Here is a 23,656-nt window from a genome sequence, read left to right on the forward strand (position 1 = left end):
AAGGGTCAGGGTTAGTTGAAGGGTTATTGAAACTGATCTGATTGGTTCATTTTAGATCCACTGTAGTGGTGAAACATTTCACTAGTGTCACCGTCCAAATACTTATGGACATGAATGTATCTGTATAGTTTCAATATGTAAATGTATGAGACGGGCTGAATCTAACCTTAATTTAAACATAACCCTAATCCTAACCCTAATCTTAATCCTAACTCTAACCCTAGGGTTAAGGTTAGGGTTACAGGTTAGAATTAAGGTTAGAGTTAAGGGGTAGGGTTAAGGTTAGGGTTAAGAGGTAGAATTAAGGTTAGAGTTAAGGTTAGGGTTAAGGGGTAGGGTTAAAATTGGGATTAAAGGGTAGGGTTTAGGTAAAGGTTTAGAATTAAGGTTAGGGTTAAAGGGTAGGGTTAAGTTTAGAGTTAAGGGTTAGAATTAAGGTTGGGGTCAAGGGGTAGGGTTAAGGTTAGGGTTAGAATTAAGGTTGGGGTCAAGGGGTAGGGTTAAGGTTAGGGTTAAGGGTTAGAATTAAGGTTAGGGTTGAGGTTAGGGTTAAGGGCTAGGGTTAAGGGGTATGGTTAAGGGGCATGGTTAAGGGTTAGGGTTAAGGTAAGGGTTAAGGGGTAGGGTTAAGGGGTATGGTTAAGGGTTAAGGTCAGGGTTAAGGGTAGGTTTAAGGGTGTTGTTCCCTTACCCTAACAGAATAAACCATGCCTGTACTGAGGCTGAACCTGAGCCTCCAGCTCATGTTAATCATTAGTTCAAACCTGGCGGTGGGTGTGGACACATGTTTGTTCATGTTAACGGTGGATCAGGGACAAACCCATGGACTCTGAAGTCACTGACCCTGGTCCAGATCAGAGGACCTCAAACACCACTGGTTAAAACTGAACATACACTGGAGATCCAAATTAGAGAACCTACAGTTTCCTGAATATGAAGTTCTCTGTGTTGTCCTTTTTTAAAAGGATCCAAACACCAGGAACAGCAGTATTTAAACACATTTAATGACTTATAGATCATCTGATACACACTATAAAAAACTGAAATGACATATTTTCCAAAGAACAGTGATCATCATTAGAGAACAGTCTCATAAACCTGTGTGAATCTGGTACATGGTGCTAATGAGCTCCACTATCTGTCTGACTTCCAGTTTCTCTGACTTCAAAGTCCACTCTATAGTGATTAAACCTGGTACTCGTCTTCTTCTTATCCAGGTCCAGATTGCGGGGGTGGGAGGGCAGACAGAACCCTCTCCAGACACTTCCACCAGCTCTTTTGGGGGAACCCTGAGGCGTTCCCAGACCACAGAAAGAATCCCTCCACCATGTCCTGGGTCAGTATCGAGGTCTCCCCCCTGTTGGACACACCCCAGAACACCTCCCCAGGGTGGCGTCCTCACTAGATGAACCACCTCCATTGACTCCTCTGGACGTGGAGGAGCAGCAGCTCTTCTCCAAGTCCCTCCCAGATGTCTGAGCTCCTCCCACTATTTCTAAGGCTGAGCCCGCCCACCCTGCGGAGGAAAGTCATTTCAGCAACTTGTACTTGTGACCTCGTTCTTTGGGTCATTAGAGAACCCAACAGTCAACCTTTGGCTACAGGTACCAGTATCAGTATTTTGCAGTAGTATTTATGTTTATATTTTGTCCCAAATATCTAAACTTTACATTTTCCACATTCATACTCATTACTTTACTTAAGTACATTTGAGGAGTTTCTCCATTATTTGTACTTTTCCTTTTCCTGTATTCTGTGATTGGTCAGTTATTTTCTATTTTGGTTATTTTCTTTGTGTCTGATAGTAGATGTTCATCTTTGTGCTTTGAACTCAGTTTCCCATGATTCGCCACATGTCCACACCCACCTATGAATTAAACAGCTGCCTCTGATTGGTCAGAGTGAGGCCCGGGTCTAGGGTCATGGGGTCTGGTGAAAACCCCCCACCACTAGACCCCTCCTACTATGGACTTCTCCTCACCCCACCCTATTGTTTGCTGAACATAATTCTACCGCCCCCAGATGATTTAATGTCAATTACAGTAATTATTCAATTATTCTGATGATCACACGGTCACAGCACTGTTTCATATACTGTCATTCACAATTTTCAGTCAAAATAAAGAAAATTAATGGGATCTGTGTTTATTAAACAAGACAAAGATGATGCTCAGAGTCCGAGTCATGTGGTTTAAGTGATAACAAGTCAGACGACGAACTGGAGCCTCTAGTGGACATTCAGAGAACTGCACTGTGACGTCATCTTTTAGCCCTGGATGGTTCCATTAGATTCACTGAGGATCTGGAACCCACTGGACCAGGTGACCCGACGTCCAGGATGTGGTTCTGGTCATCTACTGGACGATGTCAGATCTGTCTCTACTTGTTCCAACAGTTTCAACAGAGATGATGGGTTGTAAGGGAACAGGTTCTTCATGTGCAGTCTAACCATCAGCGCCCTGAGCTCAGACAGACACTGGATGGCTTTGTGGGTAGTCTGGGTCCATGGAGGTCCAGGCAGCGGCTCCAGGTTTGGACCAGCTGGGGGTTCTGCTGCTGCTTTCCCAGGTTCAGTCAGTCCCATAGAGTCTGATGACTCACTCTGTTCCACATGCTGGTCCATAGATGTCCTGGTTGTCAGTAGACTTTCTGAAACGTCCATGTTCTCTGGATCAGACTCATCTGAACCATCATAGTCCACTAGACACAGACCAATGGTCAGACCAGCTCCTCCCACTGGACACACCAAAGCAGTGGGTTGGTTTGACTCATGGAGACCTGAACCACTGGAGGAGCGAGGGGGATGAAACTGCGGACAATGGTGAGCTGACATTCGGATGCACGCCGAGGTGAAGCCCTGCCCATCCGTCCTCAGGAACTTCAGGTAGTGCACAAAGTACTCCAGGAAGCAGGTCTCAGTGGAGATTAGGAAGTCAAGGAGAACGCTGTGGTCGAAGGCCACGCTCTGAAGCAGAAGCAGGAATATGCAGTGAGGGTTACAGCCGCTGGAACAGGCTTCGTCCAGAACCGAAGAACCATCGGGCTGAGAGGCAGACCTGCAGAGTCGCAGAACACAAACAATGATTGCACAACAAATAACGATCACACAACAAACAACAACTGCACCACCATTTGTATTCAGTCACTTTTTCCATGAGGACTGAGACAAGTGCTAACCCTACGATGAATATAACCTTTATAAAGTGAAATGATGTGGTCTGACTTCTGTAAACTGGTACCTGAAGGGGTTCTAAGGTTCCATGGTGTGTCATACCTTTGGCGGAGGAATATGCAGAGCAGACCATTAGCGGCCTCCATCATGTCGTCATCCTGATCTCCAAACAGCAGAGCAAACCAAGAGCAGCGGTGAGTCGCCTCCATCAGCTGAACACTGAAACGCCTCAAGAAACTCCAGAGAGAGTCCAGGTATGACGACCAGTCCAGACCTGCAAACACAGGAACCAATCAGCAGAACCTGGACATCCAGGATCATTACCACTGATCAGCATATTCAACCTCAGAACCGTTGAGGGTAAATACAAATGTTTCTCCTGACTCCTTCACCACAGAACATTTTACTCAATATCTCCATCCAACATCTTCAACTCATCTCCTTCACCTGATTATATTACAGAAGCAGACGTTCCCTGACGACAGGAAGTCAAATTAAGTGTTGGTTTAGAACTTCTTAAGCGTTGATACCATGACCTCCATCAGGTAATAAACTGACTGTTCCTCTGTAAAGGAACCCCTGTGTCCTACAGACCTACCATGGACATTCACCAGTACATGTTCATTACAGAAACCAACAACAGACACATGGATGTAGATGTGGAACCATCAGTTCCGAAACTCTTCATTTTCCATGTGGATTAACAAACCAGACTTCAGAAAATCTATGTGTTCTGACATAAAACAAAGAAACAAAGATATTTTGTCTGTTTTTGGAGAAAAGATGGACTCACTTTGAACAGTGGAGTTAGTGTAGGGGTGAGTGTAAGGGTTAGGTTTGGGGTTAGGGTTGGACTTAGAGTTAGTATTGGGCTGAACAACATCCCAGTCTGAAGAATCCACCTTCATTTCATTGTAGAGCTGATTAAGAAACGGAACTTTCCCTGAGGATCAATAACTCTGTATCTGTAGTGAGGTATCTGTTTAGTAACATCTACATTTGTGTGGACAAGGGGTTCCTGGAGAACCTCTCCGGTCTCAACAGAATATCAAACATATCAGACTCGTTTTCACCAATGTCAGAGTATGTGTTGTGTTTTATTCAAGGTTTTTAATAAATGTGTTTGTTTTGATCTGTTCATTCATAAATAATGTGATGAACAACTAAAAGACTTTTAAATACTGTAGAATCTGATAAACACCAACAGAAACAGATTAAAACACACAGCGACATCTGAAACAGCATCAACCACTGACATTAGGCCAGGTCCTTCTCCAGTTGGTACCTGGTCCATCCTGGATCTGCAGAACCATGGACTTGAGCAGAACCAGACTGATGGACCTGAGCATCACCCCGTCTGGTTCTTCACCACCTCGGACTCGACTGGTTCCTCCGAAGAAAGATGCTGGCTGTACCTCAACACGCCCGAACCAATCAGGGGTGGCGGTTTGTAACACGTGGTGTGATAGTTCATTCAGATCTGCATGGTGGCGCTCAAACCTGGCCCTGCCCCCTACAGACCAGTCCTCCCCCAGGTTCTCCAGAAGTGCTCTCTTCAGCAGCAGAACCACCTGCTTTTTGGTGAAATAGTTCATCCTGGAGCAGCAGAGCATCCTCAGCAGCGCCGGGGAATGAGTGGAGATGATCCGCTGACTCCTCAGACTTGTCCCAGATGCAGACAGGACCTCTAGAAGGTCCAGAACCAGACAGGACATGGTTCCGTGGCTGCTCCAGTCCATGGGTCTCTGAGAACTGTCCTCGGGACCATCAGCCAGGAATGATGAGCACAGGGAAGACACACTGGAGTCAAAAGCCTCCACAAGCTTCTCTGTTAACTCTGATGAAAATCAGAATGGACAATTAATTCACCATAAAAACCAGAAGGACACGTCCACAGTGGATGGACAGATGCTGGTTTAGAACCAGACCACAGTGAAAAGAAATGGACTAGAGTCCAGAAGGACCTGGTCTCACCTGGACGATGTCCCCTCTGGAGTCTTCTTAACACATCAGTCAGTGACCACAGGCAGGCATCCAGGTCAGCAGAGGAGGCGGGGCAAAGGAAGACCTGTACACACCTGTCCACCCACACAGGACAGAGTGTCCCCTGACAAACACAAGACCCATGACCATCAGAGAGGAGCTAGGTGTCTCCATGAAGACGTCCAGGTGGAGGACAGAGCCACCACAAAGACGTCCACTTGAGGAGACTTCCTTCAAACTTGTCACATATATAAAGGCAGTTGATATGACATCAGCATACGCATAGAAATGATGACATCAGCTGGATCCATGACTAAATAAGCTACAATATGTGTGAGGGGCGGGGCTTGTTGTGCCTGGAACCATTTGTTTTACTTACTTAAGTTCCTTGCTTAGTGTACAGTTTATTTCCTTTTTTTGTGGTTCAGTTTATGTTTCGGCTCTCTTTGGTCCACCCAGTCCTCCACAGTATCACTAACAGTCTGCTGGGTTATAAGTGAAACATGAAAAGAATGTTCTGAGGCAGTAACTCTATTCAAAAAAGAACTTTACTGAAAAAAGCAAAAAACAAAGTTACAAGATTCACTCTCAGCTCAACTGGGCGTATCAGTCTGCTTCAGCTGGTCTAAGAGCTAAGTGGCGGTGATGTCATCAGCAGCGTGACTTAAAGGTGCAGTTATACATGTTTAAAGGAACACTATTAAACCACTGTAACAGCCTGGCTCTTGCATTCTACTTTAACTGTTGACATTAGTCCTATGAAGGGAACTCATACAGTACGGATGTCATTGCTCAGAACTGCTGTGAATATGACAATAAAGTTCTTGAATCCTCAATAAGTGTCTTCTTGTGTCGTGCGCAGACTCACGGTGGTCCGGAGCTCGTCCAGGACACAGGTGGACGCTGTCTTTGCGGACACATGGCGAACAATCTGGTCCTCAGCCTGGAACAGCTGCACCTGTCCAACAGGTAGGACGTTCAGCAGACAGTGGACAGGTCATAGGTCATAGGTCACAGGTCACGTTGATACTGTCGATGGATGTGCTTTGTGTTTTTACTCACGAGCTGCGTCATGACGTCACGTTCTCGAAGCTTCGTTACGCACAGCTCTGCGTACTGTCGGAAGTACGGATCCGTTCCGGGACGCGTCGAACCGGACACCAGCTGATCCACCAGGGACACGCACACGCAGCTCAGCGCCACTGCGTCGCCATGGCAACAATCCGCAGGAAACGCTCCGCACATTCCTGAAAGAATCACATGCACCAAATCCTCAGCGCGTGGACCGGGACACAACCCGCTCAGAACACACCTGTACGCACGAGACACGCAGTCAAAGGGCACCTCCTCCTCCACCGCGCGTGGCTCTACGTACGGCTCCATGACGGCTCCTCGACTTTCGTATCAGACCGGTCATGTGACATGTGACGTAACACGGAAGTACCGTGCCCCTTTAAAAATAATGCTTTATAATAATGATAATAATAATAATAATAGTAATAATAATAATGCTTTATTTACAATGAATGTCAAACAAGCAAAAAGCAGGAACAAAGAGTAAAACATAAAACATAATTAAACACACTTAAAAAATAAGAGAGAAGTTCATAAAAACAACGAAATTTTAATAAACTTTTTATTACAAGAGTAAAATTCATGTTTTTGTCACCATTATGAAAGAAAACAAGGTAAAATAGAAATAAAACTAACCTTATAATCGGAGAATTATTCTCATTCTATAATTATTGTCCCATCTGTCTGCCACTGTCTGAGGCTGGGTCATCAATTATGAGTAAAATACATAAGAACCACACATGTAAATTCAATTTCCTAACTCTAATTTCCTAATAATTAGAGTTAGGGTTTGTGTTAGGGTTCACCAGGTTGACCCATTATATATGCTGACCTCAACAAAGCCCAGTGAAACATAGAGAAACCTCAGTCATAAGATACAAACATCGTAAAAGTGTAAATCATTACATAATGTCATACATGTGACAAAACACACTATAACTGTCATTGTGTTGCATCTGGTCCAAAAACCTACGGATCTGCATTCATTACAGTATTTTATAGTTTTTTGACATCATTAGGCATAAAATCCACAATTACCTCTCAGCATGATCAATCAGTCAATTAATCAATCAATTCAAATTTTATTTATATAGCACCAAATCATAACAAAAGTTATCTCATGACACTTTGCATATAGAGCTGGAATAAACCAGACTCAGAATCATCATTGTGTTGAGCAATTCTTTATTATTTTGTATTTATTCATTATTTTATATATTTGTTATGATTATTTATTATGTATGATGATAATTTGATGTATTTATCGTGATATAGTCTGTGTTTTTCTCTCATTCATCTTGCTCAGTTTAGTAGCTCAGGAGTAATTCAGTAGCAGTTACTGGCAGTTTAGTAATGGTTTGTTGTTTATTATTCGTAATTAGCAATAGTGCTTCAATTTAGTAGTTTAGGAGTGGTGTAGCCGTTGCAGTTTAGTCTAATAGTGGTTTATCCATGGTAGTTTAGTGGTGGTTTATTAGAAGTTTAGTTCAGTAGTTTAGCAGCAGTATTAGCCTAATAGAAGTAGCTTATTTTAGTCGTGGTGGTTTAGTTTAGCGGTAGTATTTATTCAGTAGTAGTTTAGTGGTAATATTAGTAGTTTAGTAGTAGTTTATTTTAACATTATTTTAGCAGTAGTATAGTTTTCATGCTTTTACTTTGTAGCCTGACCGGAAGTGCCCGTATTTTTCCGGTTTTGTCTCTGACGTATTTCCACTCGTTTTGGCTTTTATTTTGTAGACATACCGGAAAGGTCTTTGTTTTTCCTGTTTTGTCTCTGAAGTGTTTCCACTCGTTTTCGTGGTTTTATTTTGTAGACCCACCGGAAGTGCCTTTGTTTTTCCTGTTCGCCTCTGACTGACGTATTTCAACTCAGACTGCTCTGAACATTCACTGTTTCTGGATGAAATAATGCTCGGTTTGTCCGCTAACTTGTGTATTGAGTTCGCAGATAACCGCGCAGTACTGTTCCGGGTTCTGTTCCGGGTTCTGGTCCACCGGGCCGGTACCATGCAGCTTTGACAACTCCGTCCGGTCCCGAAGCTTAAGGCTAACTTCAGCTTTCAGCGTCTCCGGTAAGTCTTTGTTTACCGATGTCAAAGCTGCGTCCAAACCCTGCGTTAAAGTCCGTCATGTGGGCCGGTGTTCCAGGGTTCATATGCTTTCACTTCGGCCTCAGTTTAAAGTCAGCAGACGTTAGCTCCGGATGCTAGTGGTCAAAGTTAGCTAGCTGAGTGGCTAACAGCATTAGCTTATCCGTTCTCATCAACATACACTGATCCTGAAGTGGACTCTGCCTTTCTTCAGGTGTTTGTGTCCGTGGTCCAGGTTCGTCTGTCTGTCTGTCCGTCCACAGGTCTGTCCACACGGTCTGTCCTGGTCGATTCTGTCAACTGTCTGTTTTTTCTGTTTGTTGTGTTAGCAGATGAAGCCTCTATTGTCCATTGTTCCTGATTGTTTATTCTGTCAGGTCAGGCTAACCTTAGCCCACTTTAACCCGGACGCATTTAACACTGGAAACATTTGGTCCTGCACCGGTTAAGGCCAAGTGTAACCCTGTTCTGTGTCTGTTATAAAGTCCATGGATCGTGTCTCATTCTGCATCTGATTTTTTGTGTTGGTTTAATGAGTTCCTTTGTGTCCTTTTCACCCACAGTATTGGACATTGTACAGAAGGTTAGACTTGTTTCCAGCTGCTCCACCTGCCCCGGCTGATCCACCTGCTCCAGCTGCGCCACCTGATCCAGCTGATCCAGCTGCTCTAACTAGGACATGTTTTCTGTATCTTAGGAGATATACTTGTGGCCTTCTGATTGTGCATCTGGAGCTCAGATATGAGTCCATCTCTTCAGTTTGTCAAAAGGTAAATTCAGTTTTCATCCTTAACCTGGTGATGGTGATCTGTGGGATTTCACTGCTGAATCCACAGATAGGCTGTCACCCACAGTTACCCGCAGTTACCTATGGTCACCCACGGTTACCGACGGCCAACCGTCCGCTATCATTTCATTTCTTATAGATGTACAGTGACCACATCCCACCCCTTCGTTGTGCATGGAATCATAGGACTGAACTTTGCGAGAAAGTGAACAGTGGTCAATGATGAGACAAAGAGTTCAGACACCATTTACACATAAGATGGTTGTCCACTTAAAAGAGAATTTTTATGGGGTGTGTGTACATATATATATATATATATATATATATATATATATATATATATATATATATATATATATATATATATAATATAAAAATCCGTTAAGAAAGTCACAGTTTTATGGTTCTGGTCCAGTTTAACAGTTCCGGTCTCGTTTAATGGTTCCAATCCGGTTTAACGGTTCCGGTCATGTTTAATGTTTCTGGTCTTATGTAACAGTTCCGATCCGGTTTAAGGGTTCTGGTCTTTAACACAACTTTAACAGAAACTTTAGCTCAAATGTTAAGTTATTCCATTTCATGACTGAGGTCTTCATAATTATACTCTGAGGTTCCTTTAGATCAGACAGTGATTATGTGTGTGTGAGTTTGAGGTGGTGTTTATGTGAGTTCAATGATCATCTTCATCATCTGTCATTAACGATGGATGTCTTTGGGCTGTAACAGAACCTCAGCTGGACTCTCCTGTTTGACAGGATGCTGAACCATCAGTGCAGACGGAATCCGGAGCTTCACGATGAGCTGCAGATCCAGGCGGCGGTGGCGGCGGGCGACGTCTGTACTGTCCGCAGGATGTTGGAACAGGGATACTCGCCCAAGATCCGTGACGCTAACGGATGGACGCTGCTCCACTTCTCTGCTGCCAAAGGCAAAGAGAGATGTGTCCGAGTCTTCCTGGAGCACGGAGGTCAGAACGCCATCAAGTCGGGTCAGCCCGTGTACTGGGGACCAGTGGGACTGGTACCGATCCATGGTCCTAGTTCCGGTTCATGGTTCTGCTACTTGGACTGGTACCGGTCTGTGGTACTAGTACGGGTCCATGATGCTAATACCAGTATGATGAACTGGTACCAGTGTGTGGTACTAGTACTTGTCCATGGTACTGGTACTAGTACAGGACTGGTACTGGTACTAGTCCATGGTATTGGGACTGGTACTGGTCTGTGGAACTAGTGTGGGTCCATGATACTAGTACCAGTACGATGAACTGTTGCTAGGACTTGTACCAGTCTGTGTACTAGTACATGACTGGTACTGGTGCTAGTACAGGTCCTTGGTACTAGTAGTGGTCCATGGGACTGGGACTGTTACCAGTACAGGTCCTTGGTACTTGTACCGGTCCATGAGACTGGTACCTGTACTAGTACTGGTACATGGTACTAGTACTGGTACATGGTACTGGTACCTGCATGTCACCACTGTAGGTCCAGTCAGCAGAGTATGATTTAACACGAATACAGGAACAAGAACAGAACTGATACAGAATTTATTTAACCCCTGACCTATAGGGGGCGTAATAATGATGATAATAATAATAATAATAATAATAATAATATTTATTTCATGTGTCAGTGACAAAAGAAGAAAATAAAACTTTCCAGAATATGTCGTTTTAATCCTTTTACTCCAGCTGTTAAAATCCACATGATCCATTTGGTGTAAAAACACCATTAGTTTACCTGGAACAGTGACTAGAACATCCCAGCTGGGAGCACTACCAATAAAACACATCAGCTAGTTTTCACATAATTTAATCAACAAATGCCATTATTATTTTATCTGGAATTTAGTCAAAATTTTATTAGTTTGTAAAATAATCAAACATGAGTTTCATCCAAACACCTGTAGCAGTTAAACCGGTTACAGCAGTAAAAGTAGTTAAAGCAGTGGTGTGTGTGTGTGTTTTGTGCTGGTCTGGGGTCTGTTTGTTACTGGTCACATCCATCCATGTAATAGTGTGTGTTCACAGCTAGGGGGCAGTGTATGTTAATGCAGGGATGAGTTAGAGGTCCTTTAGTCACATGTGTTCAGACCAGACTTCAATAATAATAATAATGGATTAGATTTCTATAGTGCTTTCCATTACTGATCCATTATTCATTCTCTCTCACAGTCTCCCTCTGGTGGTGGTAAACTACACCTGTATCCACAGGGTTAGGGTTAGGGTCTGCCCTAGGGCAGACTGACCCCCTTAGTCCAGTTAAAAACAGTTCAAGTACTCAGTGAACATCTGTACTAACTAAAATACACATTTCTGAAGTACAGTCATAGTATTTGTACTGTTACCTCCCTGACTCTGACTTCTTGTGTCGTGTGCAGCCGACCCAACGGTGAAGGACTTCATCGGTGGGTTCACAGCACTTCACTACGCCGCCATGCACGGCAGAGCGCGTATTGCCCGCCTCATGTTGGAGTCGGAGTTCCGCAGTGACATCATCAACGCTAAGAGCAACGACGGCTGGACGCCGCTGCACGTCGCTGCCCACTATGGCCGGGACTCGTTTGTACGCCTGCTGCTGGAGTTCAGGGCGGAGGTGGACCCACTGAGTGACAAGGGGACCACGCCCCTCCAGCTCGCCATCATCCGTGAGCGCTCCAGCTGCGTGCGCATCCTCCTGGACCACAGCGCCAACATAGACATTCAGAATGGCTTCCTGCTGCGCTACGCTGTCATTAAAGGCAACCACTCGTACTGTCGCATGTTCCTGCAGAGGGGGGCGGACACCAACCTGGGCCGCCTGGAGGACGGACAGACGCCACTGCACCTGTCCGCCCTCAGGGACGACGTGTTGTGTGCACAGATGCTCTACACGTACGGAGCTGATACCAACACCAGAAACTACGAGGGCCAGACGCCGGTGTCCGTGTCCGTCAGTATGTCTGGGATCAGCCGACCGTGTCTGGACTTCCTCCAGGAAGTCACAAGTAAGATTCACCAACACACAGCAGCGACCACGACCCTGGTGACGCCGACCCTGATCCTGACCTTGACCTCAACCCCGACCCTGGAGACCCCGACCCCGACCCCGATCCTAACCCTGACCCCGACCCCAACTCATGACCATAAAACTCAAATAATTGTAATAGTCAGATCTGACACAACTACATGAACTTCAGATCTGTGCTCATCTTAAACCCTGCTTTAGACACTCCATTCCATTATCGGTTTTCTTTCGGAGTTCATTTGTTCATATTAATAATAGAATCAAACTTCCTATTACTGACTTCTACGTAACTTCTGTGTTCTACAATTTTAGTTGTTTACACATGTTCAGATGTAAAGAACTAAAATCTGATTAACCTGTGTGAAGACATGGGAGTACTGAAGACAAATCCAGGTGTGTTAATCTGATTAATTCTAATCAGATTACTGCTGTGATCTGATTAAATTTATCAGATTAGACCAGCGTTTCTCAGCCTTTTTTTAACAAAGCCCCACTAACAGCACCATGAGCTTACTGCCGCCCCCCATCCCTGAAAATATATGTGACTTGGGTGGGGTGGGGGGTAGAGTATGTGCTTCTGTTACATATATATTGGGGGGGGTCGAGTGATGTATAATGTTGAGATGTACAACAGTAGTTTCTAATGCACCCCATTTGTGCCTGAGTGCCCCCCCCCCCCCTCAGCTTTCTCGTTCTAAATGCCCCCCGACGATGTTGCTAGCAACCCCCAGGGAATAGTGTCCATGCCTCCCCATGGGGGGCATTCCCCCCCTCCCCCAGCTGAATTAGACTGTTTACATGATCAATGATAATCTGATTACTCCAGACATTGGATAATGATGAGAGTGTTGGTGTGGATGTAAACAGGCTCAGTGTCCCAGTTCTTTAGGGGACACACGTCCGCATAGACACTACTGTCAAGGACACATACCCCAGGGTAATACAGCCCTACCCTTATGTCCACGTCTGTCCCATTGGTCCAAAGGAAGGGCTTAATTCTTCCAATCACATACTGATCAGGATCTGTTCTTAGTGATAATCAATCTGATTCCTGTCATTAAAACAGTCTGTAAAAGTCGGTAAATTCAGTTCAACTACCAAGAGGTTTGGGGATGTGAAGGAATGTCATTTATGTCATTTTTTGTCCAAGTCCTGACATGTTGATTAAAATTTTCATTTTGGAATAAAATATTGTAGATATGAATAATTAATAGATTAGAGATGCTTTTATGAAAGATTCTGATGACATTCAGTCAAGTCTTTAAGCCCAATAAATGACATGACTGTTGGAGCAGCAGACTGATTTTATACCATGGACTGTAAACCCTAAACCAGTATAAACCCTAACCCTCCACACATTCACATCCTTTTCACCTTTTTTTGTTCTGTCTGTGTTGGATTCATGAAGTACAGTTTGGACTCTTGGTCTTCAACTGCTCTGACCCACTTTATTCCTTATGTTTGGACGGTGTGATGGTTTTCCTCTGCTGAAGAACCACTGATTAAAACCAGGATCAGAACAACAACCCTAACCCTGACCTTGTTCCTAACCCTGTTCCTAACTCTGTTCTTAACCCTGTTTCTAGCCCTGTTCCTAACCCTGTTCCTAACCCTAACCCTGTTCTTAACCCTGTTCCTAACCTCACGAAACTAATGAGAAGTTGAATATGTTTGGACTTTACTGGACAAATGGACATGAACCATGTGTGTCTGTAAAAATGTGTGAACTCAGGTCAAAGCTACACACACACACACACACACACACACACTCTCTTTCTTTGTCTCTCTCTCTGTGTCTCTCTCTCTCTCTCTCTCTCCCACACACACACACACACACACACACACACACCTGGTGTGTGTGTGTGTGTGTGGTAGATATTGGATGTTCCTTCTCTCTTTCTCTCACTCTCTCACTCACTCACACACACACACACACACACACACCTGGTGTGTACATATTGGATGTTCCTGCTCGGTTCCAGCTCCAACCGGCCACGCATGAAAGGGATTCCAAGTTTAGGACAAAAAGCGATAAGGCCTTTTATTGTAAGTTGAGAGGTAGAAGAAGTGGAGAATGAAAGAGGGCTGGCTGCCAAGCGGAGGTTCTAATGACCAGTGTTCAGTCCCAGAACAATTCCACATCACATTACCTGAAGCGTTCGGATTTACAGAACAATGTGCACATTCCTACCGTGGCCTCTGAACTTTGATATCAACCGTATCAAAGCGCTGAACCAGTCCTTTCACAGACTCACAGGCAGATCAAGTATCTGCGGGTTATCAATGACACTCAGCCCCGTGGATTAACTCATCTGCCGTCAGAGGCTCCACCCACATGGCCACGCCCCCTGGATCTGCCACATACATATCACTGTTGTTCCCTCGGGTTTTTCTCGTGTCTTAAAACAGCCGCGAATTCACACAGATTCACCATCAGTACGACTGTCACATGGAGCGTCTCATATGTGATCTGACGCTGGACCAAGGTGGGCTCCGCCCACAGCAGGTTCCGCCCACAGTGGTCAACCGTCACCAGGGTTTATTTAGTTTATTTAACAACTGTCAACTTGCATTCACGACCTACTGATGTTTTCTTCCTCATATGAGGAAACGCAACCAAATGTAAACTCATAAAGGATGTGGTTTTGGCCTGGGTCTAACTCTAGTCTCTGTTTTAGGATGTGGTTTTGGCCTGGGTCTAACTCTAGTCTCTGTTTTAGGATATGGTTTTGGCCTGGGTCTAACTCTAGTCTCTGTTTTAGGATATGGTTTTGGCCTGGGTCTAACTCTAGTCTCTGTTTTAGGATGTGGTTTTGGCCTGGGTCTAACTGTAGTCTGTTTTAGGATGTGGTTTTGGCCTGGGTCTAACTCTAGTCTCTGTTTTAGGATGTGGTTTTGGCCTGGGTCTAACTCTAGTCTGTTTTAGGAAGTGGTTTTGCCCTGGGTCTAACTGTAGTCTCTGTTTTAGGACGTGGTTTTGGCCTGGGTCTAACTCTAGTCTCTGTTTTAGGACGTGGTTTTGGCCTGGGTCTAACTCTAGTCTCTGTTTTAGGATGTGGTTTTGGCCTGGGTCTAACTCTAGTCTCTGTTTCAGGATGTGGTTTTGGCCTGGGTCTAACTCTAGTCTCTGTTTCAGGATTTTAGGATGTGGTTTTGGCCTGGGTCTAACTCTAGTCTCTGTTTCAGGACAACCCAGGAGTCTCCAGGACTTGTGTCGGATAAAAATCCGTCATTGCATTGGACTTCAAAGTTTGAAATTTCTGGAAGATCTACCGATTGCGAAGGTAATGAAGGACTATTTAAAGCACAAGTTTGATAACTTGTAAACACAGCGAGGATGAGGACATCTGAAAACTCTGGTACAGTTTAAGACTATGCAATCACTTAAGTCCTTCCCCTGAACAATGCTCTACATGTTATTATGGGATGGTCAGTCCCTGGTATGTGTCTCATTCAGCACATTAAAATATTCTTTGTCCTTCAGCATTTTTTACAAACGGATGGAAAAGGACTGTCATTGTGATTTCTGCTTTTTGTGAACTGCAGATGCCATTGTTATAACACTTAGCATTATTATTATTATTATTATTATTATTATTATTATTATTATTATTATTGTTACCAATTAAAATGTGCATGATGTTAATCCTTACTGTGTCATCAAGTGCATATTCTAATTGGGTTCAATCATCCTCTGTAATATATGATCAGATCAGGATTATTCACTGAATGTAACTAATGGAACTCCGGGTCACCCTAAACCTAGACCTAGACCCTAACCCTTACTCAATCTAGGGTCTGGAGTTAGGGTCTGGGGTTAGAGTCACCCTAAGACCATCAAAGCCTCAAACACATGGTCTTCTGTTATGGCTGAAGGTCAGTTGTCCTTCATGGACCATTAAAGAGTGAAGGTTTGATTCTCCTGTTTTGTCTGAACCACCTGGTGGTCACCTCTCATCTGGACCAATTAGAGCTGGGTAGGTGGGGTCAACAATGGGGGTGTATCCTGCATATTTAACAAGCTCTATCAGGTAAAATAGGAACAAAAACCAACAACAGATTCCTCCAAATACAATCAATCAAATTCTATCCACAGACGCATGTGATCCAACAAAGACGACAGGAGAGTACACACACTGTACACACACAGCACACACAGTACACACACAGTCCACACAAAGTACACACAGTACACAGACTGTATACACACAGCATTCACAGTCCACACACAGTACACACAAAGTACACACAGTACACGCACAGTACTATGCCAGGTACTTTCTGTTGCTGATGACATCATCACTGATGGACACATGTGACCTGGTCTGGACCTGAAACTCCATCTGTGATGAAAATGTGGATACTTCCTGTCACTAGTTGTTCTGAACAGGACTATGTGGAGCCGATTGAAACACAACCATACATTGGAAGAGTTGAAATGAAATACAAATACAAATAATCAATAAATTCTGGATCTACAGCAGCAGACGTTTTCTCAAAACAACCTGATGTTTGTTGAACGTCCATATATCAGAATGAACTGTCAACAAGTGGTTAGCCTGTTAGCTAATGTTGGATAGCCTGTTAGCTAATGTTGGATAGCCTGTTAGCTATTGTTAGCCTGTGAGTTATTGTTAGCTGTGATTAGCTCACAGTTCCCTCATTTGTAAAAGTGTCTTTGCTATTTTTATTGGGTTTAACTATTTAACGTCATAAACTTTATTTAAAACCGCCAGTGTCAGAAGTAACCTGCATTTCCACACATGGGGTTTCCAGGTGAGATCAGTGGATGACGAGGTCGAGGCCTGATCATAAAAATCTGAAAATAATCATCAAGTAAGTTTAAGGTCTGTCCCATATTTACACTTAAACATCATCTGATTCATATAATGAATGAATACAGATGGTACTGAACCCCAACCCAGACCATGAACCCAAACCCACCTGAACCAAGACCCACCTGAACCCAAACCCAGACCCACCATGAACCCCAACCCACCTAAACCCAAACCCACCTGAACCCAAACCCAGACCATGAACCCCAATCCAGACCATGAACCCAAACCCACCTGTACCAAAACCCAGACCCACCATGAACCACAACCCACCTGAACCCAAACCCAGACCATGAACCCCAACACAGACCCTGAACCCAAACCCACCTGAACCCATACCCACATGAACCCCAACCCAGACCATGAACCCAGACCCCGAACCCCAACCCAGACCACGAACCCTAACCCAGACTCCAAACCCCAAACCAGACCCCGAACCCCAAACCAACCCAACTCCACCTGGACCCCAACCTGAGCCTGAAGATGCAAATGAGAGATGAATCACTAGTGTGAATAGATCAGCACCCACTTATACCTCAGGAGTGTCTGTGGTTCTACAGGCTCTGGTTCTACAGTCTGTGGTTCTACAGGCTCTGATTCTACAGTCTGTGGTTCTACAGGCTCTGGTTCTACAGTCTGTGGTCCTACAGTCTGTGGTTCTATAGTCTGTCGTTCTACAGGCTCTGGTTCTACAGTCTATGGTTCTATAGTCTGTGGTTCTATAGTCTTTGGTTCTACAGGCTCTGGTTCTACAATCTGTGGTTCTATAGTTTGTGGTTCTACAGGCTCTGGTTCTACAGTCTGTGGTTCTACAGTCTGTGGTCCTACAGGCTCTGCCTCTACAGTCTGTGGTTCTATAGTCTGTGGTTCTACAGGCTCTGGTTCTACAGTCTGAGGTTCTACAGCTGTGGTTCTATAGTCTGTGGTTCTACAGGCTCTGGTTCTACAGTCTGTGGTTCCACAGGCTTCGGTTCAACAGTCTGTGGTTCTACAATCTGTGGTCCTACAGGCTCTGCTTCTATAGCCTGTGGTTCTACAGTCTGTGGTTCTACAGGCTCTGCTTCTACATTATGTGGTTCTACAGGCTCTGGTTCTACAGTCTGGTTCTGCAGGCTCTGGTTCTATAGTCTGTGGTTCTACAGGCTCTGGTTCTACAGTCTGGTTCTGCAGGCTCTGGTTCTATAGTCTGTTGTTCTACAGGCTCTGGTTCTACAGTCTGTGGTCTTACAGTCTGTTGTTCTACAGTCTGTGGTCCTACAGACTGTGGTTCTACAGTCTGTGGTTGTACAGGCTCTGGTTCTACAGTCTGTTGTTCTACAGACTCTGGTTCTACAGTCTGTGTTTCTGAACCAGGCACAGACGTCGTCATGGCGTCCGTGGAACCTCCAGTCGTTTTAAATGTGTTACATAAACCACAGGATATTTTTGTAGAAAATTGAACTCTGATTTCTGTTCTTGTATTTAACGGTTGGAACGTCTTGTATCTGATTGGTTTGTGTCTTTGTGTGACTGTGAGCGCGACTGAACATGTGTTGAATTCTGTTCTAAAGAACCATTTGACTTATACTGTGAATTTCTCATTTGAAAACCTTTTGGAAATAAACTGTCTGGTTTGGAGTGTAGATGAGAGGAGCTGCTGTTTGAGCCTTTGTTCTTCTACTGTCAGACAGAGATGTGTCCATCCAGGACGTGGACTAAAGACGTCTCCTATAATATCTAAGTCAGAACAGGCCTGGATCAGAATGGTCCTGGGTCAGAATAGTCCTGGATCCAAATGGTCCTGTGAGGTCAGTCTTGGTGGTCTTCACGTGTTCATCTAATGTTTGTTTTCTGTTCATTGGTTGTTTTTTGACCTCCCATAAATGGACTCATTTTTTTAAATAATGTTTATATGATTCTTTTAGTGAATCACATCCATCTGTTATAATAATGCATACAACAACCTTCAAGGAGACTGAGTCATCTGGGGTCAAAGGTCACCATCAGCTTTCAAAGTCATCCATAAAATCTAAAACTGAAGCTTTTAGTGCAGTGGTTTGGTGCTCTTATTCAGACGTACCGTTAACAGGTGGAGAACAGCATCAGACTGAGCAGGAGGTACTTCAGGTTCTAATGAAGGATTTGAGCCCAGGAGCCCACCACAGATTTACTCAACTACACACACACACACACATATATGTATATGTCACAGTAGAGATTGAAATCCAGTAGGATTCGTAATCCTACTAGGACAGATAGGAATTTCTCAAATTTCTCAAATTCCTATCTGTCACAATATCTGTCCTATCTGTCCTATCTATTACAAATCCTACTAGGACAGATTGAAATTTTAGTTTGTCCTAGGACAAACTGAAATCCTACAAGTAATTAGGATCTGAAGATTGGAATTCCAATCTGTCCTAGGAGAATTTACAATCCTACTAGGACAGATTGTAATTCTATTTGGAAGTGGGATCTGAAGATTGGAATTTCAGTCTGTCGGACGATTTCGCCATCACTATTCCAGCTGAATTATTTTCATATCTTAGATACAGTATATGGCCCTTAGGTCAATACACATTGTAACCAGGATGCCAGCCGTCCTATCTGGTCCAACCTTATTCAATGGCCGTTTGTAACTGTCATTGGTATGTAAATGAGACACATTTGTATTCAGAAATCGGTAGAATTTGAAAAACGTACCTGTAAACAACCCGTTGCCATGGCAACATACAATTTTATTATTATGTAATTGTTGCCAAGCCATTCAGAAAATGTATGATGTTAAAGTTGGCATTGGCATTTTGCTGCCCCCTGGTCTAGATGGTAGGGTTAAAAGTAAAAGAAACAACAATATTCTTACAAATTCTCCTAGGACAGATTGGAATTCCAATCTTCAGATCCTAATTACTTGTAGGATTTCAGTTTGTCCTAGGACAAACTCAAATTCCTATCTGTCCTAGTAGGATTACGAATCCTACTGGATTTCAATCTCTACTGTGACATATATATATATATATATATATATGGTTGTTCACAAAATGCCAACCTTTCTTCTACTTCTATCATTGTTGTTGAATACAGTATGTTGAAGTTCGTATTGGACAGAACCGTGTCCTGCTGCTCCTGGGTTCAGATTATTTCATAAACCCAAAAGAAACATTTTGTCAAAAATGGTGTTTTTATCTAATTTCACTGAACCACCTGACTATTAAACAGAGTCAGTGTAGAATAGATAAAGCCAGTGTCACTGGGTTCTATGTTCTGATGTTTCAGATGCTTCAGTTCAGCAGGTTGGAGCAGATGTGACATGAATGAAATGTCCTGGTTCATCAGGACATGAAGGGACATTCCAGTCCCGTCGTCCATGTCCGTCCATAACAGACTCTATTTAATCTGAGTCCAGGAGACCAGCTGTTACCGCGGTTGGTGGCTCCGCCCTCAGCCACCGTGCCACCCCACACACACACCAACAAAAGACCTCTTTTTGAAGGCACCCCCCCCCCCCCCCATCACCATAACAGCTGCACGGTTTTATCAAGACTTCATTTAGTGGTGAAAGATCCCCCCTATTTCCAGACGCACGGAACAGTGAAACGCGAAACATTGAAATACGGAACGCTGAAACACGGAGCGCTGAAACGTGGAACACTGAAACGAGGGACGCTGAAACACGGAACACTGAAACACAGAGCGCTGAAACATGGAACACTGAAACACAGAGCGCTGAAACATGGCAGAGCCAAGCAGTTGCTGGAGCAGGAGTTCCTGGCTTCTGTCTCCAAACTGTGTCCGTGCTGTCCCGCTTCTGTCCTTTAATAGGCTGTGATGAGGATGTTCTTAAAAAAATGAACTGAATCCATCTTCAGTCACAGCTGTGACCCTGAGGTCAGATGTGGGGTGAATCAGTGGGTTCAACGGTCAAATGGTCATTAGACAGAAGTAGTTAAACTCCTCCCACATGTCAAGTGTTTCCTCCTATAACAACGACATCCCAGAGGTCAACGTGGGTCGACTGGGCTCAGTCCACCTCAGTGTTCAACACCAAACATTGGCATGTCAGTGTTACAAAGTGGACACTGGACGTCAGAGACGGTCCCTCTGTCCATGTGGTGGACGTCTGAGATGGTCCCTCTGTCCATGTCGTGGACGTCTGAGACGATCCCTCTGTCCATGTGGTGGACGTCTGAGACGGTCCCTCTGTCCATGTGACGTCTGAGACGGTCCCTCTGTCCATGTGGTGGAGGTCTTATCCGACACAATGGGACACATCAGTGGTAGTTCCCTTGTTTTTCTGAGCTGTTAAAGTGCACATGGTCCATGAGTTCATTCTTTTTGTGTTCCGTGTCCAGGACTGTCTCATCTGAGTTATTCTAAGATTGTCCTTTTGGCTCAGTTCTAGGACGTCCTCCTGACCCCTGAAAGGCTCTTATCCATGAAAGCAGCCTCAGTTCAGTGGAGAAGTGTTTTGTTCCAGACCCACGTTGAGTATTTATTGTCTTTATTCACAAACTGTAAGAGTTTAGAACAACAGCACTGACATAAAGACGAGGAACCAGAACCATGAGTGGACCTGCTTCACTCTGAATGGACTTCCTGAGTCTAATGAGCTCATTCACTGATGTATAGCTTCATTACCTCCGCCAGGAGGTATTGTGATCGCTTTGCTTTGTGTGCGTGCATGTGTGCGTGCATGCGTGTGTGTTTGTTTGTTTGTTTGTTAGCAAGATAACTCAAAAAGTTATGGACGGATTTTCATGAAATTTTCAGGAAATGTTGATACTGGCACAAGGAAGAAATAATTACATTTTGGTGGTGATCGGGGGTGGGGTGGGGGGCTCACCCTAACCCTAACTCTAACCCTTCCTGAAAATTTCATGAAAATCCATCCATAACTTTTTGAGTTATCTTGCTAATAAACAAACAAACACACACGGGAGGCAGATCTGTCCTGGCGGAGGTCTGCGCTCTCCAGGTGCTTTTCTTGTTTAACAGGGACACACCACAGAACATTAACCCTACGCTCCTCAAACCACCATTGCAGCACAGCAGGTTGGGTATGGTTGAAAACATTAGAACGTTACAAACACAGGTTAGAACATTAGAACGTTACAAACACAGGTCAGAACATTCTAATCCAAACGTATTCTACAGGGCATTCTGACAGCAGGTCAGACAAAGAACTGGTGATTTCAATTTCCACGTATGAAATCAACCCCCATAGGTTCCTGTAGGTTCCAGGGTCTTTCCATATGTGAACATACTAAGAGCTTGTAGATCAGATGTTCCTGCATCCAACACACAGGTCTTAGAAGAACTTTTCTGAAAATGACTTACTTTAAATTTAAAGCAGACGTCACATCTGTTCTACAGAACATAAATGAACAGCTTTCATACAGTCTGAGTTTAATCATGTTTTCACCAACAATCCATTTACAAGGACAGTGTGTATTTTTTTTTACCCACTAGGCAAAACAAAACTTTAAATGTATTTATCACAAATATAAACAAAACTTTAAATGTATTTATCACAAACAAACAAAACTTTAAATGTATTTATCACAAACATAACGAAACTTTAAATGTATTTATCACAAACATAAATGAAACTTCAAATGTATTTATGACAAACAAACAAAACTTTAGATGTATTGATCACAAATATAAACAAAACTTTAAATGTATTTATCACAAACATAGTTGTTCTATTAAAGGAAGCCGTGCATGTTAGAGCCCCCCACACACACACACACTCACACTTGACATACGCTGAATGTTTCTATGGCAGACTATATGATTGCTTGGTTCAAAATATTTCATTTGATTAAAGTTCTAAAGTGACAGAACACAGTGGATGTGCACTTACTGTTACTGAATATATTCCAGTCTGTTCATTGGTTCTATTTCGTTCAAATGGTCATTGGACAGATTCTGCACATGTGCAGATGAGACCTGGGAACATGACAACTGTATATGAAAGGGCCAAGCACCGCATGGACACATGAACCGCATCAAACACATCAGTGACGCAGGACGTAAGCCCGCCCCCAAGCAACATGACCCCAAAAACAGGAGTCCCATACCCCAACACCTGGTGAAACGGGTCAGGTTTAAGGTCAGGATCAGGGTCAGGGTTAGGATCAGGGTTAAGGTCAGGGGTCAGGATTAGCATCAGGGTTAGGGTTAGCGTCAGGGTTAGTGTTAGGGTCAGGGTTAGGGGTCACAGGAAACGAACACATCACAATATTTCAGGTTCTGGTGTCATGTTGTAACTTTGGACTGAAGTCACTGTTGGTTATTATCAGTAGTTGTGTTTTTGTCTTGGCAGTTCTAATGAGTTCAGATGGATTCTAATGGGTTCTACAGATTGAGTGCACAGAAATCATCTGTAAAACTGTTCTTGCCGGACTCTGAGAACATTTCAGAGCCTGGACTTGAAGCAGAACATTGATCCATATGTTTGTTTAATGTACAAAGTCAATATAAAGTGCCCTCTGGTCTGTTTAATGGGACACCAGCATCCAGTTTAGGACAGATCTGGTCCAGTTTCCTGATATGGTCCAGTGCAGGACAGATTCAGTCCAGTTTAGGACAGATCCGGTCCTGTTTAGGACAGATCCGGTCCAGTTTAGGACAGATCCAATCCACTTTAGGACAGATCCAGTCCACTTTAGGACAGATCCAATCCACTTTAGGACAGATACAGTCCAGTTTCCTGATCCAGTCCAGTT

The 23,656-nt window shown here is 43.9% G+C and overlaps 2 protein-coding genes and 1 long non-coding RNA gene across 7 annotated transcripts; 2 read left to right on the plus strand and 1 right to left on the minus strand.

The window, feature by feature from the left end:
- Positions 1–1,758: 1,758 nt before the first annotated feature.
- Positions 1,759–6,602, minus strand: lins1 (lines homolog 1). 3 transcript variants are annotated; one of them, XR_003934089.1, is made up of 7 exons: positions 6,218–6,601; positions 6,024–6,113; positions 5,147–5,279; positions 4,458–5,009; positions 3,275–3,446; positions 2,295–3,056; positions 1,759–2,209 (listed from the first exon to the last, which is right to left on the minus strand). XR_003934089.1 is itself a non-coding variant. In XM_030122023.1 (7 exons), exons 1-7 carry the CDS (start codon positions 6,536–6,538, stop codon positions 2,351–2,353), a joined length of 1,944 nt encoding a protein of 647 aa, XP_029977883.1. In that variant the 5' UTR covers positions 6,539–6,602; the 3' UTR covers positions 1,759–2,350. The 3 variants fall into 3 exon arrangements, 2 of the variants coding, with proteins under 2 accessions (XP_029977883.1, XP_029977876.1); XM_030122023.1 differs by having other exon boundaries at positions 1,759–3,056; positions 4,458–4,893; positions 4,924–5,009; positions 6,218–6,602; XM_030122016.1 differs by having other exon boundaries at positions 1,759–3,056; positions 6,218–6,600.
- A 1,014-nt stretch (positions 6,603–7,616) lies between these two features.
- Positions 7,617–16,850, plus strand: asb7 (ankyrin repeat and SOCS box containing 7). 3 transcript variants are annotated; one of them, XM_030122311.1, is made up of 6 exons: positions 7,617–8,301; positions 8,883–8,902; positions 9,017–9,089; positions 9,862–10,073; positions 11,486–12,091; positions 15,298–16,850. In XM_030122311.1, the coding sequence occupies exons 3-6, from the start codon at positions 9,061–9,063 to the stop codon at positions 15,435–15,437; spliced, it is 987 nt and encodes a 328-aa protein (XP_029978171.1). In that variant the 5' UTR covers positions 7,617–8,301; positions 8,883–8,902; positions 9,017–9,060; the 3' UTR covers positions 15,438–16,850. The 3 variants fall into 3 exon arrangements, 2 of the variants coding, with proteins under 2 accessions (XP_029978171.1, XP_029978163.1); XM_030122303.1 differs by lacking the exon at positions 8,883–8,902 and having other exon boundaries at positions 7,618–8,301; XR_003934111.1 differs by lacking the exons at positions 7,617–8,301; positions 8,883–8,902 and having other exon boundaries at positions 8,909–9,089; positions 15,298–15,991; positions 16,023–16,850.
- Positions 16,851–17,290: 440 nt separating this feature from the next.
- LOC115410761 (uncharacterized) lies at positions 17,291–18,568 on the plus strand. The gene is made up of 2 exons (XR_003934129.1): positions 17,291–17,835; positions 17,866–18,568. It is a non-coding gene; the product is annotated as an uncharacterized LOC115410761 (long non-coding RNA).
- Positions 18,569–23,656: the final 5,088 nt, after the last annotated feature.

The sequence above is a fragment of the Sphaeramia orbicularis genome, chromosome 3 (assembly GCF_902148855.1).
Source record: "Sphaeramia orbicularis chromosome 3, fSphaOr1.1, whole genome shotgun sequence".
In the NCBI taxonomy this organism is placed as follows: Eukaryota; Metazoa; Chordata; class Actinopteri; order Kurtiformes; family Apogonidae; genus Sphaeramia; species Sphaeramia orbicularis.